The 25,650-nt window shown below is 43.6% G+C and overlaps 1 protein-coding gene across 1 annotated transcript; it reads left to right on the forward strand.

Annotated features, from left to right (window-relative positions):
- Nucleotides 1-505: 505 nt before the first annotated feature.
- SUPT7L (SPT7 like, STAGA complex subunit gamma) lies at nucleotides 506-18,307 on the forward strand. Its single transcript, XM_059468615.1, has 4 exons — nucleotides 506-1,148; nucleotides 7,910-8,234; nucleotides 9,676-9,913; nucleotides 13,154-18,307. The coding sequence occupies exons 1-4, from the start codon at nucleotides 736-738 to the stop codon at nucleotides 13,414-13,416; spliced, it is 1,239 nt and encodes a 412-aa protein (XP_059324598.1). The 5' UTR covers nucleotides 506-735; the 3' UTR covers nucleotides 13,417-18,307.
- Nucleotides 18,308-25,650: the final 7,343 nt, after the last annotated feature.

Raw genomic sequence — 25,650 nt, forward strand, 5'->3', positions numbered from 1 at the left:
CGTGTCCGTCCCCAAACGGAGTCCTCCGGGAACGAGCGCCGCGGCGCTGCAGTGCCGAGGGTAGGGCGCAGATCCCGGGGTCGCTCCGCTGTCGCCCAGCGCGGCCCGGGGCAGCGTGAGGGGCGAGTTAGGGAGGGGGCGGCGGCAGGCGAGGCGGCGGCAGCGGCGGGCGCTTTCCTCCTCCAGGCCGGAGGAGCGCGGGTGGCGGGGGAGCCGCTCTCGGTGGCGGACCGAGACGCAGTTCCGGCTGGGCGGCCCGGAGGGGAGCGGAGCGCAGGGGTAGGCGGGGGCGGGCGGGCCGCGGGCCCGGGGTGCGGGACAGCCGCGGGCACGGGGAGGGACAGAAGGCGAGTGGCGGGCGAGTCGAGTGCGGCCCCCGGAATTTCTCCACGCCGCGGGTCCCGCTCAGCGAGGCCCAGGTGGGCCCGCACCAGCCCTTGCTACAGACAGAAACGATTTCCGTCTCACGAGTGCGTTTGTTTCTGTCCTTATCCCCTCAGGAAAAGGCGCGATGCGATCTTTAAGCTGCCAGAGTGGCAGCCTGATGCCGTCGAGGACACTGCGCTGCTCGGTGAGGCACTGAGCCACAGCCTGCTTGGCAGCCCTAACTCGAGTTGGCGTCACCCCATCCCCTGTGTCTGTTGCTGCCCAAAGTGCTTTTCCCTGCAACAAGGTACCCGCAGCACTTGGCAGCCTTCTTCTGGGCACTGAGCAGCGCAGGTGACCTGTGCAGAAATGCTGCGCTACTGGGGCGAGATCCCGGTTTCCTCCAGCCAGGCCAACCGCAGCTCCTTTGACCTGCTGCAGCGGGAGTTCCGCACCGTGGAAGTGCAGGATCCCCCGCTGCACCAGCCGTCCGCCAACAAGCCCCGTCCCACCACCATGCTGGACATCCCCTCCGAGCCCTGCAGCCTCACCATTCACACCATCCAGCTCATCCAGCACAACCGGCGCCTGCGCAGCCTCATCGCCGCCGCCCAGGCTCAGAACCAGCAGCAAGCAGAGGGCATCAAAACCGAAGAGAATGAACCTCTGCCAGCTTGTCCGGCCTCCCCACCTCTCCCCGATGATCTGCTTCCTCTGGATAGCAAAACTCCCAAAATGCCATTTCAGCTGAGGCACAGTGACCCAGAGAGTGATTTCTACAGGTTTGTTGATATTTCTTTAGGTTAGTTCTTGGCTGAAGGAAAGCTGAGTGTTCTAAAATATATATGTAGGTGTGCTGATTCCCTTAGGCCAAAGGGTCAAGCAGTTGTATGTAAAGTATAAAATAGGCTTTAGAAAGGAAATACTTGGATTTTTCCAAGTATTTTTCCAAGTGTGAATAACATGCACGTTGCTTGCTTTTCCTTCCTGTCTGTGAAATGTGGATGTGTGGTGCTGATTTCCATCTTGTTAGTGCCACGCTAAATGCACGTGCATGGTTTTGTCAGTGGTGTTTCCACAGTTTTAGTTACAGGATTTGAAATCTCTTCTGTTCAGATCACTTGCAACTAAAGTTGTGTTACTGTAATTGCAAATCCAGAAAACACATGACTGGGTTTAGGCTGTTCAGCTGTAGGTTCTGCTAAGATGATTTGATAATGTATTTGTAAGGTTTCTGTGGCCTCACTGTGACAGGGTGGGCATTCCACCCAGTTTGGTGGGCTTCCAGTCAGAGCTGGAAATGAGCACAAGTGAAGGGAATTCTTGTCTCTGCTACTGGCTCCACCAGCTGGAGAAAGGGTAAAGGAAATTTGTGCTGCTTCCACCTCTGCTGCCAGCCTTTGATTAAATAGTATTGCCACCTCTATCTGTCAGTCCTTCTGGCAGGCACTGATTTCACAAGGAGGTGTTGCATTTCTTGCAATATCTTACAGTACTTTGTAGGTTATGTGCATTTAAATGAAGGGATTAATCCTTGCTACTATGTCCACTAATGAACATTTTGAGGGAGAAGATAACACATTTTAGTTTTTAAGATGGGTAAATGTACATCAACAAAATGTAATTTATCAGTTAAATCCCTCTGAGATCTTTAATGGCCTGAGGTTGTACAAAATGCATTTTACTGAAAGATGTTGCATTTGGTCTCTCTGAACAATGGAGTGATTCTTTAGTGCTGTTTCTGGAGGAATACTGCCATCCTTCTCAGAAGATACAAAGCAATTAGCAGAGAGCAGAGACTGAAGGGAAATACAGTTTTGTGAGAGTAGTCAGGGCCTGTGACTCCTGCACCGTGGCCCTGTGGTTTGTAGGACTGAGAAGTGTTCTGTTCTGTCCTCCTCAGTGGCTTCACCTTGAAGTTCAGCTTTCTATGGCTCTGCCCACGTTTTGAGGGCTGCTTTGTCATTCTGTTGCTCCTCCCGAGTTTTTGGGGTCCGGGTAAAGAAATGTTATTTAGTGGTCAGCCACGTGGGGGAGTGTAAGGACTGCGTTGTGGAAACTGGAGAGACAGTTTTGAAATGAAATGTTTTCTGGCTGACTGAGTGGATTTATAATGAGCTGCAGTGTATTCTAGAATTTAATTGTGTGCTTGCTAACCCAAACACATATATGCGTTTCCAGGGGGAAGGCTTTGAGTTGTTGTTGCATGTTTGTTTCTAACTGTTTTGAGACACATGAATAAGAATAGCAACTGTTTTATGGATGCTGTTCTAGTCACAAAAATGAAGTTCTATGATTTGCTGATGCTTCTGAGTGTGTAAAATCAAATTAAAGCAAGAACATTCTTCCCCCTAATAAAACATGGTAGAGCTTAATTCTGGGCTGCCTTCTGAAGTACAGTTGTCAGAATTACAGTATTTGGATAAATCCATATTTTAATTCTGCTTTTTTGGGTCAGTAGCCTGTCTCTGAGAAGTAGTGTAGGTACATTTAGATAGGAGAAGAAAGGAAGAAAAGAGTAGCCAGCCTGAATCAGGTCATAGGTTTAGTTAATGTAGGCCTGTCCTCTTCTGCTTCCCTGTTACTCATTTCATTCTTTGACACACTGTCCCCTTGTCTTTTATTTTGTTATCTCCTGAATTGGTTTTGGTTTTCCTCTGCCCCATATCTAACCCTTACCTCCTTGTATGATGAGGCAGAGCTTAATTTATGGCTATTTTTGAGTTGGTTTGCTGTTACCAATCCCCCAAAGTCTGTACTAACAATGGTTTTATAATTACTACACTGTTCCTTTCCTACAGTTTTCCAGACTGTTTATAAATATGTTAAAAAACATGATAAAAAATATGTTGATTCTGGCACAGATTCCCCAGGGAGGACCTGGACTCCAGAGTGGAGATCTCTCATCTACTCCCTTGCTGATAGATTTGGAGGACTCTGGGTGGTTTGTGAAGCAGGTTTTACTGTTAAAAATAAGCTCTCTGGGTTCTTTCTGAGCATAACATATTTACTTGTGTGTCTTCTAGTTCTTTGAATTTCCCTGATGCACCAAAATATATCCATGCTTCCCAGCCTGCAGTTTTCCACATCTCTTCTGAAAGTATTAAAGGAAAATGTCACATTTTCTGTCTTCTGGTCCTCATGGGCCAAGACAGTTTAAAGCAAGAGGAGACTCACCACAGCTATTCAGCCATTTCATCCCTGCATTCCTTTAATGTTCTTGGATGAAGTACCATCTGGTCCTGGTGATGTTACAGTTCTTGAATGCACAATAAGGGATTAACATTTGGTTTTGCTGGTGTAGAAATAGAAAAGAAGCCTAAAGTCTGATGAAGAATGAGTAAGGAACTGTAGACTTGAAACTACCATTTTGACAGGAGACTCTTACCGTATAGCAGCCTCTAGCTTTTCCATCTTCTCTGCTCAGCTTCCTCAGACTAGTATGCATCCATCTTCAAAAGAAGCCTGGCCTACTCATGTGCCTCTTCTTGTGTGTGCATGGTTGGGTTCTTAACAGATTTCTCATTTGGTCATTTGCATTCCTGGCCACGTTGGCTTGCCTTGAAAGGTAATCTGTAAACAAAATTGGGAGCTTGCAATGGGAAGGCAGCTCTTGGCAGAAGGACTTGTAGTGAAGAAATGTCTGTACAGAAGGAGAGGAGTACATGTCAGTGGGACAGCAGTTTTAATGTAGGGAAGGATTTGGAGCAGTGGTAATTAAAGTGGGCAGGAGACATTTCCCCTGATGATCTAAGGGCTTTGGCTTAGTCCATTTCTAAGCTGACTGGTCTGGGTTATGCCACTGAGACCCAATTTATTTTTACCATTATCTGTTGAACATGTTTTGTTCATACCTGTGCAGTCTTTTGTAGACATAGCAGAGGTATTTAAAAAGAGACTTACCTGGGATGAGGTGTAAAAAGGCTGTTTCCTGAAAGAAAACAACTTTGTGGTTTGAGTTGGTGTTCTTTGGTGCTCTCTCTGACTAGTGTATCTTGTTTCTACAATGTTCTCCTTTATTTTACTGCTTTGGGAAATTGGCTCTAAAGCAACCTTGTTGCAGCTCATTTGGTAGAAATTCAACTTCACAGCATAATGTTTCATCAAATTGTCCTGTTCATAGGAAAAGCAGTCCCTCCCTCCATCTGCTGCTGGCTTATGCTCACCTAGGAGGGAGCAGGGCTCTTCAATCCATTCCTGCAGTTGATTGAGCCTCAGCTGCTGATCCTTGTGCTGACTTAGCCTGTCCCCTGAAGACACTTACATGACAAAGGAGCCATGAGCTCCCTTCCCTCCAAGAAAAACTGCCCTACAGGAGAGGAGCTTGGAGAGACGGATGGTGCTGCTTTTGTGGGGTGGCTCTATGTCATTTCACTGACTGACCCAGAAAGTGGGCCTTTTGTGAGTTCTGAAAACTGACTAAATCAGAAAAGAAGTCTGGTTGGTATAAATGGACACTATTTTCATGTCTTCTGCTGTAAAGTTCTGCATGTTTTTGGTAGTGGTGGGAGAAGGCTGGCCTTTGGGTCTAATGAATTTGTAGCTTGACAGGTGGATTTCTGTCTGGAACATCATCTAGTGTTGGTGACCCATGTATAACATATATAGCACTGTTAGAAATACAAAATTGAAGAGTGGCAAGTTGGCCAGTATTTGTGGTAAGTTTCATACTGTATATTCTATAGAGGAGATTGCCTCCATGTCACAGGCCTAATTCCCTGTTCTGCTAATCTCTGGTGACAAAACTTCAGGGATTGAAGCACTTGTGTTTACTTGTACATATATGACTGAGCCTTTCAGGAAAAGAACTAAGTGCTGCAGAGAGTGGCATTCTGCATAATGATAATATCTGCACTTTTGGTGCTGAGTATCTGGATGAAATCTGTCACAAAGGCTCTTTAGCTATGATCATCATGGAAAAGAAGAAGTTTGCTTGTCCTTTTTGGGAAGGCTTGACAGTAGATAACTGCTTTCAACATAAATGTGGCTACAGGACTGTTTTTGTTATTGTGCATTCTTATCAGAGGGTACCTGGAAGTTAATGAGATGAAGAAAAATTATTTTTGTTGTTGGTTTCTATTAACATCTCCAACAATATTTCATCTTTTGCTCTCCGTTCTGGCTTTTAGTCATATTTCTCTGTTGTTTATTATGAGAAACAGGAAAACAAGAGAAGAAAACATAAGAAAAACAAAACCAAATTGATTTGCCTTACCAAGAGTAAGAAATGGAGATTTAGATTTGAGTACGGTACTTGAAATGCCTTTCTGTCTTTAATTGATTAGATTTCAAGTTGATTATGTGCCTTCCAGCACAGTGACCTAGCTGCATTTTAATGCTCACAGTTAGTTTCTTTTCCTCTAGGAATTTAAAACTGACACAATATTCTCTGCTAGTTCTGAGCAGTGATATGCATTACTGAATGATTTTTGATATACTTTGCAAGTGGATAAGGATCCTGCTTGGGATTGCTAAAATCTGTGTAATTTAAGTTTATCCAGAGTGTTTTTTGTGAATGTCTAATACAGATTAATAGTAGCCTGGCATTCAAGTTTGGTAGCATAAGATGGTCTCCACTGCTGGCTGCTGGACAGCTAGGTATGTCCTTTATATTAAAAAAGAGATTCTTTTTTATAGACATGATTTTTAAGATTGTTTTCTGGTTGATTTTCTTTGATGGTTGTTTATTTCTGTTTTAAACTCTGGGTCCTGGTGTTGTGTGAGACATATGGCTGTTTGTGAACTTAAGAATTCTGCTGCTGAGGTGGAGGGAGGAGTGAGGGAGATGCAAAAATAGTATGGGTGACATTTTTTTTATAAAGAAACTGATGATCTTTTAATTAATCTTTCTTGTCAGGGTGCCTGCTGTCTGCTTTGCAAAGTAGTTACATAATTGAGTAGAAATTGGGATGCTAATAATTTTCCATCAATTAATAGCTGGGATGAATCCATGACCTGAGATTCACTTACTGTTCTTAATATCTACTTAGAAATGTGATCATATGCCACTCTTAATATAGTGTGATTCCCCCTTTATTTGAATAATCAGAAAGTGTTGTGCTGGCGTTCTTAAAAATGAATAATTTTCATCCTGATAGTTCTAAGCTTCACCTTCCTTTTCACTCCTCCTCACTTTTTTACTGCTGTGTTTCAGTGGTTTTACTGCTGTGTTTTCTGTGTGTCAGCTCTGAGGATTGGGGAAGCTGAGGCTCTGTGGCCCAGCTTCTCGGTGAGACTGATGGGTTCCTCATGAATTGTTGGAGAGCAGTGAGAACTTTATAAAGCCATCAGTACTGTCTGTGTGCTGTTAAATCAGGTCCTTCTGCTGGAAAGAGTGTGTGGTGATGGAGGTGATCTGGGGTAGCAGCGAGGAGAATCTCCAGTGTGATGTGGAAGATGTTGGGAGAAAATGATCAGAAAGAAATGGAGAGTGAAATTGTTAGCTCAGTTAGCTCTGCCCCTGGTGCTGAATGGAGTGTAAAAAAGTGTATGAGTATCATACTTAGTAGTAATGGAATTTGATTTTTGACATCAGCATTTGAAGTCCATGTTACTGATACGGGCAAGTAGATGACATGCCCTTAACTGTAAGTTGAGAAATCTGGTAGATATGTGTTTCTCCATCAGAGGCTTCATCAACATGAGTTAACAAATGGATATTCCCAGAGGAATATCCCCCAGATATTCCTCTGGGGAATATCTATTTGTTAACTCAAGTTGATGAAAAATTTGGTTGGGTGATTATAAATGAATGATGTTTGAAGTGCTTGTGTCAGTTGTTCTCCATCTCCTCCATCCTGTGTAGTCACTCCTTCCTCCTTTACCAACAGAGGAGGGAAATCTTAAACCCAAGACCAGGGAATGGTATTTTATGGCCAAACTTCTCCAGGCCTCCTCCCAGGGCCTGGTGTTCACATCTTAGGTTGCATATGGAGATACTTCTTTCAGTGTCATGCTTAGTGACTACTGGAAATGAGAGCAGAGAAACAGCCTTTTTGACTACGGTGTACCTCTATGAAATGTATGTGTGTCCCATTTCTTGCTTTTTTATGTGTGTCTTTTGCTTTAGAAATTCCAATCTTGTCTATTCCAGAAGCCTTTGTATCTGACTATTAGGCCTGTGACATCAGAGATAATAAGGAAGAGCAATGTAATTAACTGAGAGGGCAAATTATTTGCATTCATGTTATTTAAAATGCCTTTTTTTTGTTTGTGTCAAGGACCCATTTATTTCTCCAGGAGAAGAGCTCTTGGGTGGGAAGGGAGATGCTTAAGGGTTCAGAAGATTTGCATCCCACATTCATGAATCACCAAAAAAATCTTGCCGCATTAGAAGGGAAAATGAAACTTGGAAGTGCTGATTTGGAGGGAGGAAAGAAGGAAAAGCAGATAAACACTTATTAGGTGGTGATCATATATAACAGAAGCTGTGGAGAACCCCAACCCCCTTTGTACATCACCTTAATATGGATAGTACCTCTTCAACTGGTCCAGTCATTCAGATTTTTGCAAGTGTGCTATTTTTGCCTTTCCTGTTTTCCAGAGGCAAAGGGGAGCCAGTGACAGAGCTGAGTTGGTCCTCCTGCCGGCAGCTTCTGTACCAGTCGATGGCCACGATCCTGGCACACACGGGCTTTGAGTGCGCCAACGAGAGCGTGCTGGAGACGCTGACGGACATCGCGCACGAGTACTGCCTCAAGTTCACCAAGCTGCTGCGCTTTGCCGTGGACCGCGAGGCGCGCCTCGGCCACACGCCCTTCCCTGACGTCATGGAGCAGGTCTTCCACGAGGTGGGCATCGGCAGCGTGCTCTCCCTGCAGAAGTTCTGGCAGCACCGCATCAAGGATTATCACAGCTACATGCTTCAGGTGAGGGGAGCATGAGGGACCTGGCGGCACAAGAAATGCACCCCCGGTACAGTTGCTTATTCCTGAGTCTTACTGAGGGGAAATCTGACCGGAAAACCTGCTGGGTGTGGAGAGGAGTCATCAAGGGAAAGAGAACAGGAACTTTATACTGGAAGACGGAGCCCCTTATTTGTCTTCCTAGTGAGACTGCTAAGGATGCTCTATGGATGGCTAAATTCTTGCCTGAATTTAAGAGGAGTCTCCTAGCTCTTGAATTACCCAGTCAAAATTATCGAGTAGAGTTGAAATCGGAACTGACCGAGGAACTGAATTTTCTCCTTTAGCAGGATATTTGACGGTTAACATTTTGGAAGACATGAAAGCAGAGATCAATTTCTAGGCTGTAAAGTGGTTTGTGTGTGCTTAAGCAAGGAGTGACTTCCTTTAGCTTTAGGAGTATAGGGTAGTATTTTGTGATGTGAGTTGTCTCGCAGGTGCTACCTTCTTATATAAAAATAACATTCCAAAGAGTTGTCTTTGTTAGAAACATTCCTGCTCAGAATTCCAGTTCTGTTCATTTTTGTTCAAATGGTTTTGTTGTCCTTTTGGAATCTGGGTTTTCTGCATTGTTCTGCTGCTGCAGTTCACTCTTACCCTGCAGCTGATCATTGTCTTAACAGTCATTGTTCTTTATGCAGGACTGAGGTCCACAGTAGCCCCTTTATTTGGAAGTATATCTAGAAGGGGGAAATAGGCTTTGCTGTTCTTTTTCTTCCTTGCTTCTGCTGTTAAAAAGTCTTTCAATTTTCCTGAGCACGGGTCACTGACTGATAGGTTTTAGTTGTATAAACAAGTATTTGTTAGAAGCAGATGAAATCTGAAATGTTTAAATGTAATTGTTTATTGTTGTTAAGTTTCTGGAAGTGCAGGATAGTTCTAAATCTGATTCCTATATTTGTTTCACTTCTCTGACTGGAGAAAACTTCTGTGTTTTTTGCTGTGAATCTGGCAGAATATACTCAGGCTTTGCCCAGTGGGGACTACAGGGTTGTTGAAGATCTAAAGCACTTGGTTTTTCATGCTGGGGTGAATTTGTTACTGGAGGATGGGAACAATCTTATAGGTAAAACCAAAGAGTAAGACTGAGACATTTTGCTTTTGTTCCATGCTCTGTTTAAATTTCTGAGCCTCATCATCTCTGTTTACAAAATAACGGCACTCATATTTATCAGTCAGATGTTAGTGGATTAAACCTCTTATTAAAGTCCCTTGTTACAGAACAGAAGGTGCACTTAAAGGCAAAAAACATCTCTTGTGTAGCTGGTAAGTTGTTTACTTGTTCATTCAGGTCAGATGTTAATAATGTTCAGGGAACAGAGTGCACTGCAATGTAATTGCTATCAGAGCCTCTGAAGTCACTCTCACCTTTCTGGCCTCTTTTTCACCTGCTGATCTTTGACAGGTTAGCAAGCAGCTCTCTGAAGAATATGAGAAGATTGTCAACCCTGAAAAGGCAGCAGAAGACACAAAACCTGTGAAAATTAAGGAAGAACCTGTTAGTGATATTACTTTCCCCATAAGTGAAGAGCTGGAAGGAGATCTGGCTTCTGGTGACCAGTCTTTGCCTGTTGGAGTTCTTGGAGGTCAAAGTGAGCGCTTCTCTGCCAACTTGGAAGTAGAAGCTTCCCCACAGACTTCAGGTAGGGGTTTCTTGCTTCTCCTGGAAACAGTCTTTCAGCAGTTCCTTGTGATCTTGTTTCCTGTGGTTAGGTTTGGATTTGTGTCCATGGATTCATGTTCCTGCAAACTTGAAAGCCATGTTCCTTACATAGTTCAGGCACTGAATGAATTCTGGAAATATGAATGGTACTTGGTGATGTCCTCCATATTCAGAAATTACCTTGGTAATGACAGTCACTATTTTATGAAAGCTTATCAGTGACTTATGTGAAATGGGCTCCTGGGAATCCCTCCCACTGTGTACCCTAAAGCCTGCTGTACTTGGCTGAGGCAATGGAAAGTGAAATGGTGAGTGAATTAGTGGGGTTGTTGAGACCACTCTTTTCCTCAAAGTGCCATCCCTTTGAAGAACATTGGTAGCAGGCATGGGAGAATCTGCTATGGCCATGCCTTCTCTATGTCAGCATAGAAATTCCATTATCTTCACTCTTAGGTGAAGCTGAACATCCTGGAATGAAGAAGAGGCAGTTTAGATTTTGCATGGAACCATCTGAACTCTGGAAGTCCCTGCAATAACTATTTCACTTAAAAATCTGGTTAAAAAACAATGAAGCCAATCCTCCTATTAACCCTAAGCTAGGTAGCATATACAGTGAGGTTAGAGTATACTGTTGCTGTTGAGGTGGTTATGATACAAAGTAGAGACTATAAGCAGTTTCAGTTGGTAACTTTTTATTTTTGAGCATGGCTAACTTTTATACACTTTCTAATTGTTTGTGTTTCTTTTATTTTAGCAATTGGCTACAATAAGTCAACATAATGCTATTGGTAAAAAGTTATAGTGACTTTAGCTAACTTTCTAAAAATACTTTGTCTAGCTGCAAAGTGTTCTTATCTATTTTCTTTCCGTCTCTTTGGTTACAGCCTTAGAGAGAGCTCTTTATCAGCTTTTTCTTACTTCTTTAGCTAGCAAGCCTGCTGCTAGCTTCTTCTACAATATACCTCTAAGTCCACTAGTGTTTTTGCATTTTTATGAGTTTTAAAAAACATAAATCCATCTAATGTTTTTCTGAAAGCTCATACTGTTTTCCATGTCACCTCTGAAATGTAAACTGTTTGCAATATTGTGGGAGATGGAGCAGCAAATTCCTCTGGCCCATCCAGGGTTGCAAGTGCTTCATCTGGAAGGCTTTGTATTAGCATCCACCACTTGAGACCAAGAGGTTAGCGCGCTAGCTGTATATTAAATGCCTCTTGCTTCTCTGATACAGAATTGATGTTTTCTAATTAAGAGTACAAGTGCTCTGTTCCTTCCTGAAATTCCCTCTTCGCTTCACAAGAGCCTTTGGAGATCTCATCTGTGAGAAGTTCCAGTCTAGACCTGGGCAGGTTGGAGAGTTGTAATATCCTAAGGAGCAAGAAAAAGCTGCTGCAATTAGACCATTGCCATCTCAAAATGCAGGTGTGAAGCCTGCAGGGAGGGCAGAGAGGCTTCAGTGTCTGAGGGCAAAACTGTCATTACAGCTTTCCGTGTTCTTCCTATGTTTTTGTGGATGTCTGACATTGCCGTTGTGAGCTGGCTGCTTACTTTCATTGCAGTTGGGAAAATGGAGGCAAAATTGTTCCTTGTTCCTCCGCCTCTCAGGGTAACGTGAAGATTAGCTTATTTCTGAAGTACTTTGAAGTTAAAGTGCTTTGAAGATGAAACATCCTTTGTTGATGCTTAAGTACTTTTAGTCATTAGTGACACTCTTAGTGACAGGTGACAGAGCTGAAAGGAATGAGGCTGAGCGATGAAGAGCAACTGATGAAGGAAAGACACAGTTTAGTTTAGTGAGCACTTTTGATTATTATGTAGTCTGGAGCTGTAACTCTGGAACAGCATTTTAATGGTGTGTCCATTGTTGTTGAGAGACATGCATTTACTTATAATTGACATAGGAAGGCTTCCATTAAGGCAACTGAGCCAATGTAGGCTGTGTTATCAAAATGTCTCATGAACCTGGTTTTGGTGAAGCTGATCTGGAAAAGATGCCTGACTTCTTCATAAAGGAGAATTCTTGGCACAGACACATGTTGGAGCATTTGTTCTCTTTGTAATTTCTACTATTAACAGCCTATTGTTACTAGTATACTGATAATAGGGAATGGTCATAGGTTTGGCTCAGTACAAGAGCTTTGGTTGTGTTTTCAAACTGTAGCCATGTTCTTTGAGACATGAAGTTTGGAAAACTTATTAAAATAGTTTATTTCCTATTTTATTTGTTGTTCTTCTAGTGGGTCTTTTTGTTGGTTTTGTTTTTTTGATTGGTTGGGTTTTTTGTTTTGGTGTTTTTTTAATTTTCTACATGAGCTTACCCCCACACAAGAGAGAGAGGATTTCACAGTTTATTCAGTTCTGGTCTGTTTATGCCCATCTCAGCAAAGAGACCAATTAGTGTATTTTTAATAGGATTTTTGTCTCACTTTAAACTTAAACAGATATAATGCAATCTGTAATTACTTCTCTTGGGGAGAAAACATTTGCTGTTACCAAGGAATATGGTTTGGTAAACTCTTACAGAAAATCCTCAATCAGTGCTCAGATTGCACACTAATCCAGAAAAGTTTTATAAAAAAGTAAGGCTGGGAGGAGCTATTTCCCATCAGGGCATCTGTGAGGCTGAGCCAAAAGGATTTCTGTCTGTTCTGCTCAAGGATGGGATGAGACCTGTGGGTGCTGAGTAGAAGGAGGCAGGCAGGCAGGCAGCTGACTGCTGCTTTGATGTCCCTGCATTTCAGTGCTGCAAGTGGAATTTGGGACTGTTCATCTACCTAGTCCTCTGCCTGCTCACTTCACCTCCCCTGCAGAAGCCCAGGATGTCTGACAGTTGCAAGGACCTCGTAATGACTTCTGGACTGCCTCAGAGTCCTGTTTATGCAGGGTCTAGTCCACGTGCTGTTGCTGTACTCATTGCTGCTGGGACACTCCTTCTGGAGAGTGGAGTTGTTTCTCATGGAGAGAATTACGTGCAGGCTAACAGTGAAAGGATACATCCATCATATTTTTGCAGTGGTAATTGGACTATTAAATAAGTCAACAGATATTTTTATTATTGATCACAGTGCTTGGGTGTGTTCTGTTTGTTTTCCCCCAGCATAGTCAACCTGTGGCTTTACTCTTCCTCTATCTCTACCTTTGCTGCTGTCCCTTTTATCTGCGTGCTGTTTGTGATTTGTCTTTTTACTCAGTTACTACTGTTTGCTTTTTCCTTTTCTAGGGGCTGAGGTGAATGCTTCCCCACTGTGGAACCTGGCACAGGTGAAAATGGAGCCACAGGAGAATGAGGAGGCTAATGTACATGGTCACGGGGTTCTCGGCAGTGATGTCTTTGAGGAACCAATGTCAGGCATGAGTGAAGCTGGGATGCCACAAAGCCCCAACGGCTCTGAGAGCAGTTATGGTTCTCATTCTGCTGACAGCCTGATGGGATCCTCACCTGTCTTCAACCAGCGCTGCAAGAAAAAGATGAAGAAGATGTGAAAAGGAACAATCTTTTTATTTAGTGCTGATGGTGTGCAACAGACACTTGGAAGGAACTAGTAGAGTACTGTGATGATTCCAACACAAGGCTGGCCCTGGTGTGTGAGGGACCTGCATGAAATGGCTATGAGAGGTTTGATGTGTAGCCCCCTCTTTGCTGGCTTCTGTGCTCTGTCCTGATTGATGAGACTGAAGATCACCCTTTGCATTTGATGGTGGCATGGCTTGCTTTGGCAGATTCATGAGGAACATGCCTGTGAAAAGCAGTTGTGAGGAAATTTTCTAAGTTACAGAACCATTGAATGCTTTTGTTTAAAGGGACCTTGGGGCATTTCTAATCCAGCCTCCTGTTCAGGTCTCAGCCAGTTAGAACAGCTTGCTAAGGACTTTGTCCATTTGAGTAGCTACAAGGATGGTGATGCCAATTCTCTCTGGGCAACATTTTCCCATCACAGTAAGAAAAACAATATATTTGCATCTAGCTGGAATTTCCCATGTTCCAGGTTGTGTTCACTGCCTCTTGTTCTGTTATTGTTCATCTCTGAGAAGAGTCTAACTGCCTTCTGTAACCCAGTTATTAAGGGATTATATACAATGAGATCTCTTTTTCGCCTTTTCTCTTCTTAAATTTGGAGAAACCATGTTGCCTGAGCTCTCCTTGCTTGTCCTGTGCTCTAGCCCCCAAACCAGCTCTGTGACCTTCCACTGAAATTGCTGCAGTGTCCTTGTAAGGGGGAGCACAAAAAGGAATGACATCCTCCAAACTCTGTCTCACAATCGCTGAGTAAAGAGGAACAACAATTGCCCTCAGAGTGCTGGCTGCCTGCTTGCTGGCTGTTGTGGGCAGCAGGAGAGTCCTCAGTCAGGGTGTTTTAGTTGGAGAGCTGTCACTGATGATGATGATGGTGACATAGCAAAGATGCTGTAGCATGGTCTCACAGTGCCATTAGCCAGCTCCCTCAGTGCCTTCACATTCAGCCTGTTGGTTCCAATGGGCCCAAGTTCTCACTAACTCAGTCTTCCCCTGCTGTAGGCAATGCTTTATTCCTGTTAGAGCTGCTTGAAGGCTCGAGGACCTGGCAGGTCTTAAAGCAGAACTTGCAGTGAAAACAGGTGAAAAAGATGTTGTGTACGTGAGCCTGAAAGTGCAAAAGCATCCTTTGTTACCATGTTGTTTGCATTGTTGAACAGTAAACCATATTTTATTTAACCTTCCTTTTGCTTCCAGTGTACTTAAAGAAGCCCTTTTTCTTACTTCTTACCAGTTTGAACTCCAGCTGAGCTTTGGCTTTCCTAATTTTCTCTGCATACTTGGGCTGTGTTTCTGTATCTCTGCTGGCCAGCCCATCATCACTTCCACTTCTGTGTACCTTTCTGTTGGTGTTTGAAATTGGTCTGGAGTTCTTCAGTCATCTGTGCTGGCCTTCTGTCATGCCTGCTGTTAATTTCTGTTTGTCAGAAAGGACTGATTTTTTACTTTGAGAAGGCTGTCTTTGAAGATAAAGGAGCACACTTGGGTTCCTTTGGGTGGCCAGGACAGAATTTCCCTTGTGAAGTTCTGCTGAGACATTCCTTAAATAAAACAAAATATGTTGACCTAAAGGTACAGGACTCTGTCTTGTACACATTTCTCAGGATTTTAAATGCCACAGTTCTATGTCTTCTGCAGCCAATACACTCACATTCTCCACCAGTTCTTCCAGCAGAGCTTACTCTCTAGTTGATTACTTGATCATCTGTTCAGGGAAGTTGATGTGATTTTCTGGAGAGAATGAAACAGCTTTTACTAATGGTATGAGCCTGTACTGGCAATGCAAACTTTTCCTTTGCTGTCGTTGGATTGAGTGCAGCAACTTCAGGCTGGCTGAGCTTTCATATTCAAGGTTGTTATCTTGACAGCTTAGTCTGAAACAGAATCTATTTTGCTGCTTGCTTTTATGGCTCAGCTGACTGATGGAATTTTTTTTGTTCTTCACAATCCTCAGTTGATCAACTCGGTCTTTAACTTGATTCAGTGTGCCTCTCTCTCAAAAGAGCTAGAATGAACATGAATCAAGAATGAACAGCCACTTAAACTGGCTTTATACCTGTAACCCCTTGGGATGGTTGAGGGAAATTTACCAAACCTACCATTTATCTTTACAATTGCAGGTTTATCTTTTGAAAGAATGAGCTTCAGGCATAGTATTTTTGTTTCTGTATAACATGCCTTGCCTTAATTCTTTTTTCCTAACTGTATTTCTCTTCCACTTTATAGAAGTGGAATCCAAACAGAAAATGTCTCAATGTCTAATAAGAATGCGTGACCATAGGCTTTTATGGACAATGGAGTTAAAATTGTCCATCAGAGTTTTAAAGGTCTCTCCTGGGGGGTAAATTCTCACTATTTTAAGCCTAGTCAGTAGTAGAAGAGCATACCAGGAAATCTTTATTTTGATTCCCCCTGAGTCACCATTAGCCAAGCTGCAATGTCCCTGTTTTCTCAGCTGTAAAAAAGAATAGTAATATTTGCCTTTTAGAAGTGTGTTTGAGATTTAGTTACTCTGCAAGAAAAAGGCACAGTAAGCATTCAGAGAGTTTTGTGAGAGCTGCAAGCTTTTATTCCACTTCAGTTGGACTGTTGCTGGCTGGAGAATGCTTAGATGGTCACTGAAATGTCCTGTATGACCCAGATTTTAAGCAAAACTGCTGATCACAAAGACCAACACAACTCTGCGGTTCAGCTGTCCAGGTACAAGGAAGGCATTGGGGTGGTACCTTCTCACTCAGCTTTACATGTCTACATCTAAACTTGTTCCTTTGGACCACACTTGCAGATGAATAGAAATAATAATTTCTTAGGTCACTGTCCTTTTGGCCTTGAGGTAGAAGTATAAAGCTGGTTGAATGAATGGCATTTTCAGAAAGGTCTATTTTTACTCTGTGTGCCCATGAAGTGAGTTCAACTTGACTACCTCAGCTGAAGATATCCACACTGTTAGTGTATGAGTTAAGTGATGTGGCTTAAGCCTTTCCTGGATGGGAATCAGAGACTTCCTCCTGCTGGGCCAGTGCTTTTTCTTTTCTAGAGCTTGCAGTTCAAATGGTAGTACAGGGCTAAGAGCAGGCTGCCCATCTCAGCTAAACCAGCCGATCCAGCATTGCCCACAACACACAGAATGTGCCAGGACGGGGCCCTGAGGCTCAGCCTGATTTGCCAGCTGTGTCTTTGACACTGTGAGAACGCCTGTCATTGGGCCTTTCTCTGTAGGTGCTTTGCAGACTGGTTCTTGCAGTAGTGTTCTTGCAGCCAGGTACTTATGCAAAGTCCATTGCACTATTTTTGGGAGCCAAATGACAGAGTGACTGCTGCCAGCATCGCTTGCTCATTTGCAAGATTTCAAGTGGGCTAAAAATGAAAATATAGTGTTCTCTAGGGCTTTGGTTAAACCTCATAAGTGTTACTCTTAAGTGCTTTCTCTGTATTGTTCATGTGCAGATGTTCTGTCTTAACTTTTTTTTTGTTATTTTTTTATTTCACATTCCTTTTCCACACCCATTTCACCCTGTAACGCACACTCTACAACAAGCCAAGCCTGAGTACTTCAAGTGTATTTAAATGCAGTGCATATTCACTGTCTTTTGAGTCAGCTGTGTTGTTGCAGTGTAAGGGAGAAGTGCTATTGATTCTCTTTGGGCTGCATGTTTATGCAGAGGTGAGAAACCCATCAGCACTGCTTAAACACTTAAAAATGCAGGCAGAGTAATAGCTGTACCTCCTGTTCCCCCACTGTGCTAAGGGTTGCAGCTGACTTTTGTGTGCTTGATGTTTCCTTTTATGCATGTGGAAGCTTTACCTTCTGGGTGAGCCCTTCACCTCTGAACATTTATGGTTCTTATATTTTCAGTGGCGTTCATCATGCATGAAATAGTGAAATTTAAAAACTAGCTCACAGACTATATGCTCTTTTGATGAATCCAAGAAGATTTTGCTAGGTGTTAATGCAGCCTTGGGCAACTAGTGAGGTGTGTTCATTGACCATGTTATCCCCAAATTTCAAACCACACTGAGATTATGCAGTGGGCTTGAATGAAGCTCTGCTCTCTCTCTCTGCTTCCTTGCTGATGGCTGGTGAAGCACTCTGCTGACCCACCTGCTTCAACAGTCTGCAGTTTTTACAGTTCTTTCATCTTTCTCCTTTGCTTTCCAAAAGTGGGTGGATGAAAAATGGGAACAGTGAGTATTGACCATGTCCATATCCAGTAGCATTGATGTCTTACAGTGATTTATTTTGCCATGGTTGAAGTTGGTAGGAACTTTGATATCAATTTGGAGAGCAAGATCTGTAAATTACTTGGCTTTTGAAGTGTTTTGCATAGGAATCGTACAGGATTGTAGTTGAGAGAGTGCTGTGTATCATATTCCTTTTCCCCTCTAGCAATACCTTTTTATTCTTTTTGAAGAGTTTTGCCTGGTATCCAGTAAAGTTTGCTGTATAAATGGCAGTGTAACAACTTATGTGTACAGCTTTATGTCAGACTGTACTACCTAGTGATTTAATTCCAAGGCCATCCATGATAATTTGAATATGCATAATGCTGTGCAGAAAAAGAGATGTTTCCTGCATAGAAATGTACAATTTAAAAAGAAAACAGGAAAACAAGATTAGGTAGGGTAGGTGAGGCCAATCTGATTATGTGCTCAGTTCTGAGACTAATGCACATGTTATGTGTGAAGGATGTTTTACTTAAAATGTTTTTGTACACGCATGTGAAAGAAATATGTAACTTTGCTTTGTGTTTATATGGAACAAAATTGCTTAGAAATATTTCAGGGTTGGATTTTTTTTTCCCTTGCTCTCCTGGAGAGAGTTGCTTTGTAATTTCTAATAAAACGATTCAGAAACAAAAATTTGAAAGATGTTGTGTTTGTTTTTTGGTTTTGGAGAATGGTGATGTGAACACGAAAGCCGGTCTTGGGGTTCTGTTTACCTTTATGTGGGATCTGGAGGAGACATTTTACAGGCCTGAGTAAGGTACTGGGATGATGTATCACAGCCAGGAAGACAAGAAATGTTATTCAAGGATGTGGCCAGGGAAAATGGAAGTCTTATTTTGCACAGGTGCCTGTGCTAGTGAGCCCCTGAAGTGATATTAGAACCACAGTGCTACTATTGGTATTCATCCAGCATAAGCAAGTGCTGTTTCTGGGGCAACTACTTATATACACTTCTACTACTTATATTAACAGGCTACCTAGGAGCCCTGCTCCAAGCCGTGTGCTTTGCTCTTTTATGTGCCGGTCTACTTATTTTACATTCTGCATTTTTTTTCTTTAGACTGCAGTGAATGAAGCACAGTGTGCTTTCCCCTCTGTTCTGTCATGGCAGGGCTGAGCAAGGAGGTTTGAAGCTTGCTAGCCCTGCTAAGCAATTGTGAATAGCACACCCTGAATTAGGATATTGGCCGGAGAGGGAACAGTGCTTGCTTCCCATCACGCCTGTGCTTCAGCGCAGTCCTGCACAGCTGAATTGATGTCCCGGGGCTGCCAGGACCTGGAGGCAGAGGACAGCAATGCCCCCTTCCCACTGCTGCCCACCAGGTCAAAGCCCGAGCCCTGGGATCGCTCTGCTCCAGCAGCCTGGGGAGCAGCCGGCAGCCCGGGTGGCAGCCGGGGGGTCCCGACACCGGCAGCCCGGGTGGCAGCCCGGGGGTCCCACACCGCGGCCGTGCCCCGGCGGCTCCCGCGGGCGGCCCGTGTGCGCTGCGGGCGCGGCGGTGGCCGCGGGGCGGTGCTGCCCGCTCGCCGCTCGGGGCTGCAGCCGGGGGCGGCCGCTTGCGCTGCGGCCGCAGCCTCTGCGCTCCCCCAAAACCCCGAACTCCAAACCCTGCCGTTCTCGCCGCCTCTTTTATAGTGGAGATTAGAATCGCCTCTTGTTGCTATGGAAACTCTGCGTGAGAGAAGTCGACCTCATTATGAGTTGGGAAGAAAAGTCCTTCGGGGTGGGCTCGGCACCTTTGCAGTGGGGAGAGTGGGGCTGCAGGATCTGTGGCAGGGGCACCGCTGCTTTTGCAGGGATCCTCAGTGGTTTGCAGAGCTCATCAGTATTTCCTTTCAGACTCATCAGGCCAGACACAACCCCTGCTCCTGGACCACTTCCCTTGGGAATCGGCTCAAGAGTTGTGGCAGCATCACTTGTGCACCTGGACTGCAGGTGCCCTCGCTTCAGCATGCGTGGAGGCTGTCACTGCAATAGGCAGCAGTGAGCTGCATGAAAGGCTTGGGTCTTGTGAGGGGTCTTTGCCTCTGGTGCCTGTCAGGGCCCTGGCATACACTCTGCGTGCTTTTCCCCCAAATCTTGGCTGCCACCTCTGGCCCAAACTGTCCCTGGAGGTGTGCCTCACTGTCAGTGTTGTGCCCATCCAAACATCCTGCTGCCTCTGCTCATCCTTGCCACACAGGTTTGTCTCATCCCTCCCTGACCTTTGCTGTTCATTCTCCTCTTGAACTCCTGACAGCATTTCTGTGCCCTCTCTGCCCACCTTCTTGTGGCAATTATTGCTGCCTATCTTGAGTTGCAAACACACTTAAGGAAGCTACTTTATTTCCTCGAGTGAAAAAAACCCCAAACTACTAAGATTATTCATCTGCGTTTTTGGCAAAATTTCCTTTCTCTTGGTGGAGTAAAGGAAATTGGAACCTGCTGTAAATATAACAGTTGTAAAAGCTGATTACTCTTCTCAGTTATTCCATCTTGTTGCTGTTGGACAAACTGCCTGGCATGGAGGGTATGCTGGATTCCAGCTCTGGTGTAAAATCCTCCATCCCTTCAGGCTGAAGTGGGGGGACAGGCAGAACTTGTACAGCAGGAGAAGATGAGGCAGGGGCTCTGCAGCAGCCAGGGCTGAGCGTGGCGTGTGCTCTGGGGTGGGGTCTGTGTTACCCTGCTGTGCCAAAGCCAGCATTTGTTAAAACATAACCCCATGAAAGACTTTGGGAACTACAGTTTCTTAGCCTTTCTGGGCATCAATTTCAGAGTATTTGGAGAAAGGCTGGAAAAATGATAGTATTTGCCAATACTAACACTAAAACCAAGAAAAACAGTCCCCTTTTTATCTTGTTGGTGGGTTTGAGGACTCTTCTCTTCTCTTCTCTTCTCTTCTCTTCTCTTCTCTTCTCTTCTCTTCTCTTCTCTTCTCTTCTCTTCTCTTCTCTTCTCTTCTCTTCTCTCTTCTCTTCTCTTCTCTTCTCTTCTCTTCTCTTCTCTTCTCTTCTCTTCTCTTCTCTTCTCTTCTCTTCTCTTCTCTCTTCTCTCTTCTCTCTTCTCTCTTCTCTCTTCTCTCTTCTCTCTTCTCTCTTCTCTCTTCTCTCTTCTCCCATCTCCCCTCTCCTCTCTTCTCTCTCTTTTCTCTTTTCTCTCCCCTCTCCTCTCCCCCTTTTCATTTTCCAGTCATGGAGTTGCCACAATGTTGGTTTTGGTGTTCTTGATTTTGCTGGAGGAGCTTCAGTGTGCTTGGTGAATGTGACATTGGTGCTGCTGCAGCAGCTCCTCTGAAGACAGTGATGCTGAATGTTTAGTCAAACCCTTCTTTTTCATCTGCAATGCCCAGTAGGGAATAGACTTAGATGAATGTAACCAGACCAGTTTGACACTCTCCATCTTTCCCTTTTGACAGTCTCTTGACTCTTGTAATTCCATAATTTTGCTATTATTTGAGTCGATACAAACTCTTGTATTGTACAGCAGTCCTGGGTTTCTCTAGTGAAGAAAGGAAACAAGGAAGCCAATTGCTGGTAACTCTGAATGCCTAAAGAAAATCACATGAACCAATTCTAATCTAAAAAGCTGTAGTATATAAAAACTGTCTGAGTCTTCCTTTTATAGTTTAAAGAAACAAAACCACACCTCCACTTCCCTGCTTCTTTGATGGTCACATTGAAAGCAAATTAGTTGCATTTATATTGTGATATCTGAATTAAATTTGTCTGATATGGCTGAGATGTCACAGCCCTATTAACTACAGGTGCTCTATAATACAGTGCCTTTTTACACAGGCAGGTAGGATAAAATAAAATACAACTCTTTGTCTACTGAAGGGATTTTTTTCTATGGGAGATAGTGAGCAAGCCAGCTACATCTCAGTATAACCAAATCTTTCACAATGACTTCAAAGGAAGCAGAGAAATTAAATAACTAGAGACACTGTCCTTTATGTATTCATCTCCTCTAGCCCAAAGCTCAGAGACCTTCCTACACTCATTTCTAGTCTTTAAAAAAATTAGCATTTCACAAAAAACAGCAGAGCTCTACAGCTCTCAGCAATGATTTCTGTTGCTGTGTTTTGTCATTCTATTAGCATGCTCAGTTTTGATAAATTATGTTCTTGGGTTGGTTGCAAAATGTATTTCTGTAATGAATGAATGAATGAACGTACATCTCACTATGGAGCATCTAATAAGATACCTCCTAAGATCCCTATCTTGTGAGGTGCTTAATTATACAGAATCATCCTAGAAAATACTAACTGATGTCTGTGTGCTGAAGCAAGTGTGAATGAAAGATATCCGATCTTGAAATTGTGGGCTGGAAAGGAGATTGTGGGCCAGTTTGTGGGCTGGCCACAGACCCTTATGCAGAGACAGTGCTTTTGCTGTTTTATAAATTCTTCATGAGTGTGACATCTTCCACAGTAGTAGAAACAACTGTGGAAGATGTCACACTGTGTTTCAGTTTCAGAAACTACAGACACAGACTTCAGTGCTGTTTGTGGGAGTTTCTAGGTGGTTTTAATGAGGCACAGAGGTAATTTTGCAGAGTCATGCTGCAAGTAGATGTACCTGTGAGCGCCAGTGTGGGGCTGTGAAAGAACTGGTTTCTTTTTGGAGTGGCAGATAGAAGAGAAAGTGACAGTCTGGGCAGAAAATCTGTGTGCAGCCTCCTCATGGGGAGAAAACATGAGCTCTTGGAACATCTACTGAAAATTCATAGAGGGTGAAGGATTTGAAAGTGAAAGGAAAGGCAGAAAAGAGAGAAAGATGAAACAAATTGTTCTAGAAACTGCAAAAGTTAAAAACTGCAAGTCTTGATTCCTCCCTCTCCCACTGCCTGGAATCCCTCTGCATCCATGAGATGTCAGTGATTCAGACTGACATAGGGAAAGCTGAAGAGATAGGGCAGTATATGTGGGCAGGCATTTAGGATTTACTGAATTAGTTGGTATTTGTGTATGCATTTATGAAGGCAGAGATATACAGAGCAGTTCTATATGTTGCCATCATATAATTTACAGTTCCCAAGGATTATGAGAAGTTCCTGTGCCACTTCTGTCATCATCTTGTGGGATGTGTGACCTGAGGAGTTGGGGGTGCTTGAGATAACCATGAAGTGCTCCTAGTGTTTCATCTAGCAATTCAGATAAGCACATCTGTGATTTTAAGTGTATGAAGAACAGGGTGTGGATGTGCTTTGAATTATGCCTATACCTCCATGCTTTGCTGAATAAGAGCAGCACGGCAGAATAATGAGAAAAATTTTAAAAACCCAAAAAACACAAAAATACCAAACTAAAACTACTTATTTGGCTATATTTAGGTCAGGATCTGCAGTTCATTTCTCTGGACACCTGATGCCTCTAGCTAACTGACATGACTGGGCTGCTCCAGGAATGATATTTTATTCCACTGATCTGACAGCACCCATCATTTTCTTATGCACAAATGTCCATATCACTAAATCACCTCTGCCATTGTTAGTGCTAATTGGCTCCCTGACTGTAACCTCAGAGGAGTTTGATAAGCCTGAATGGAAGCTAAAGGCCTGTCTCCCCACACAATGGCACTGGGACAACCTGTGAATATATAACAGCCTCTGCTTTCACATCATGCTCCCTGGTCTCCCTGCAGAGAGGCTTTCAAAAGCCAGGGCTATCACCCTCACCATTTTCTGTCAGGACTGAGTTTGCCCACACAGAAGTTGAAGCATGCTAGCCACTGGTAAATGTTTGCTTTCCATCATATTTTCCTGCTCGTGGGTGCCTGTGTGCGCAGTCGAGTGTGCTGGGCAGGCTCCAGCTCCTGGTAAACAAGAGACACAAAATGGGGACGTGAGCAGAGTGGGAATGCAGATGGGTGTTGGCATGAGGTCAGATGCTTTTACAAAACACCACCCTTCATTTAGGCTGTGTCATGCTTTCTGATGTGTCATATCTTATGATGGATTAGACAAAGCTAGCAATTTTTTGGCAGGCTGAATAAAGCTTATGCAAGAGTAGATCTTTTTAGTAAAATTTCCCTTTCAGAACGCTTCTGAAAAATCCTGAATTGTCCTGGAAATTCTGCTGTATATGTAGAAGTTCAGTGTGTAATCCTGAACAGAGCATAAGTTTTGAACAGTAATTCTTGAGGAAAATAATTTTTTTATCCTTCTCCAAAAGGAGTGATGAGTGGATGGAGTCTCCTATTAATGGAAGAAGTGAAAGGGAGAAAGGGAGTGGCAGAGCTGACATCTGTAGTTCCTGCATCTGAATTGGATTCTGTCATTTATTTTATATAACCAGAAAATCTTTTGAGAAAGGAGAAATGGAGCAGGCTGTGGAGAATGGAAGAATCATGATTTTGTTCCAAGGAAAGTGAAGGACAACCAAAATTCTGCCAACAGAAAAACAGTGTTCTTTGTCCTCTGTCATTTTCATTGCCATCCCACCTAGCACAGTGGAATCCCAAAGGGAAACAGAAGTAACCAGAAGGTACAGAAGTATTTTCATATGTTTTCAAAGCATGTTGCCAACCAAAGCTATTTACATTCTCTCTTTATCTTGTCAGTCGTAGGCCTTGAGGGTTTTCTTGTCTTTTTGCTCTCAATGTGTGTGGGTGAATTGTGGCATCCTCTCTGCTCCCCTCCATCTTCTTTAAGGTCTCTGCTTGATTTCCCAGTGAGATGCACATAGATTTTCTATTTGGCAAAATGTGGCATCACTATTCCACACTCCACTCTAAATCTTATGTGTCAGTCTCCTTCCAGCTTTGCAGGTTTTGTTTGCATAAATGAGGGGATTGCAACAAAAAGAATCTGGATTGGCAGCTCTGAAGACTTTAATCCTCTTTTCGTCCACAGAGCAAAAATAATGCAACAGCAGTGTGACTGGGATGACTGCTATGCTGGCTAACACCAGGGACCAAACTGGGGAATTCCAGAACTTAAAGCACAGCCCCCTTCATAATCTGAGCTGAGGCAAGAGGGCTGTAGGACACCTGTGAGCTCTAGGGACTGGGAAGGCAGAGGGAGAGCTGGGCCACAGCTGGCTGCTCAGTTACATGAGTTTGCTCTGGAAATGAACTCTTTCCAAGTGTCTCAGCTTTACAGCATGGCAAATCCTGTGCAAGTCACTACCTAAGTGATAACAGCATCTTACTGGCCATACCAGAAACTGGATTCAGTCCTAAGCCTGAGGAAGACTAATCCTTAAATCAAGTTAATCTTAGATTCTCTGCAGATGTTACTGGTAAATTTACCAAACTTGCTCTACATTAAGGATTCTCTCATGGGTTACAAGGTCAATGGTGCTCCTGGCTGTTCCTGATGCCAAGCTCTTGGATTAACTGGGTAATCATTCTCTTGTGCCCCGTCTGGAATTCTGTGTGCAGAAGCAGAGCTGTCCTGCAACAGGTCTGCCTCAGAGTTCATTGGAAATGCAGAGGTGGAAGAGGTGGCCCTGTAGTCCATTGTCTCCTTCATGATCACTGGGACAGAAATGACTAATGAATGACATTTTTCCCCATCTCTCCTTGAAGATATTGAGCAATGGGAAACTCCACAGAGTCTTGGTACATGACCAAGCTCTTCCCTTACTTTTTAAATGTATTTTCTAACGAGCAGCCTCCATGTTCTTTGCTGCAGGTTAAGGTTCCATAGGGTGTGTGGTTGATTTCCTGTAAAACTCCTATCTAATCCGTGCCTTTAAATCCTATTTTTGTGCTGAAAGTTGTTCAATTCTGTAAAATCCCATGCATACCCCTTGTCTAATGCTTTCCCTCCCCAGACCATTTCTACAGCCTGTTAAGGTCATGCTGAGTCCTGACCTTGTCTCCACTGTACGTGCAGTCCCGTGCAGCTTAGTGCTAGAAAATTTAGTAAGCCTAATCTCTCTTCCATCAAGCAATCTGTAGTGAAAAAATGGATAGAAGCAAGCCAAGGACAAGACATACAGAACAGTTTTGGAGAAGCAACAGTGGCAAATAACTGATATGATTCTCAA

This window comes from Ammospiza nelsoni, chromosome 3 (assembly GCF_027579445.1).
Source record: "Ammospiza nelsoni isolate bAmmNel1 chromosome 3, bAmmNel1.pri, whole genome shotgun sequence".
Classification (NCBI taxonomy): domain Eukaryota; kingdom Metazoa; phylum Chordata; class Aves; order Passeriformes; family Passerellidae; genus Ammospiza; species Ammospiza nelsoni.

Coding starts and splice junctions, on each gene's coding strand:
- SUPT7L (XM_059468615.1), top strand. CDS start 736: ATGCTGCGCTACTGGGGCGAGATCCCGGTTTCCTCCAGCCAGGCCAAC. Junction 8,235..9,675: donor ATCACAGCTACATGCTTCAG/GTGAGGGGAGCA, acceptor GATCTTTGACAG/GTTAGCAAGCAGCTCTCTGA. Junction 9,914..13,153: donor AGCTTCCCCACAGACTTCAG/GTAGGGGTTTCT, acceptor TTCCTTTTCTAG/GGGCTGAGGTGAATGCTTCC.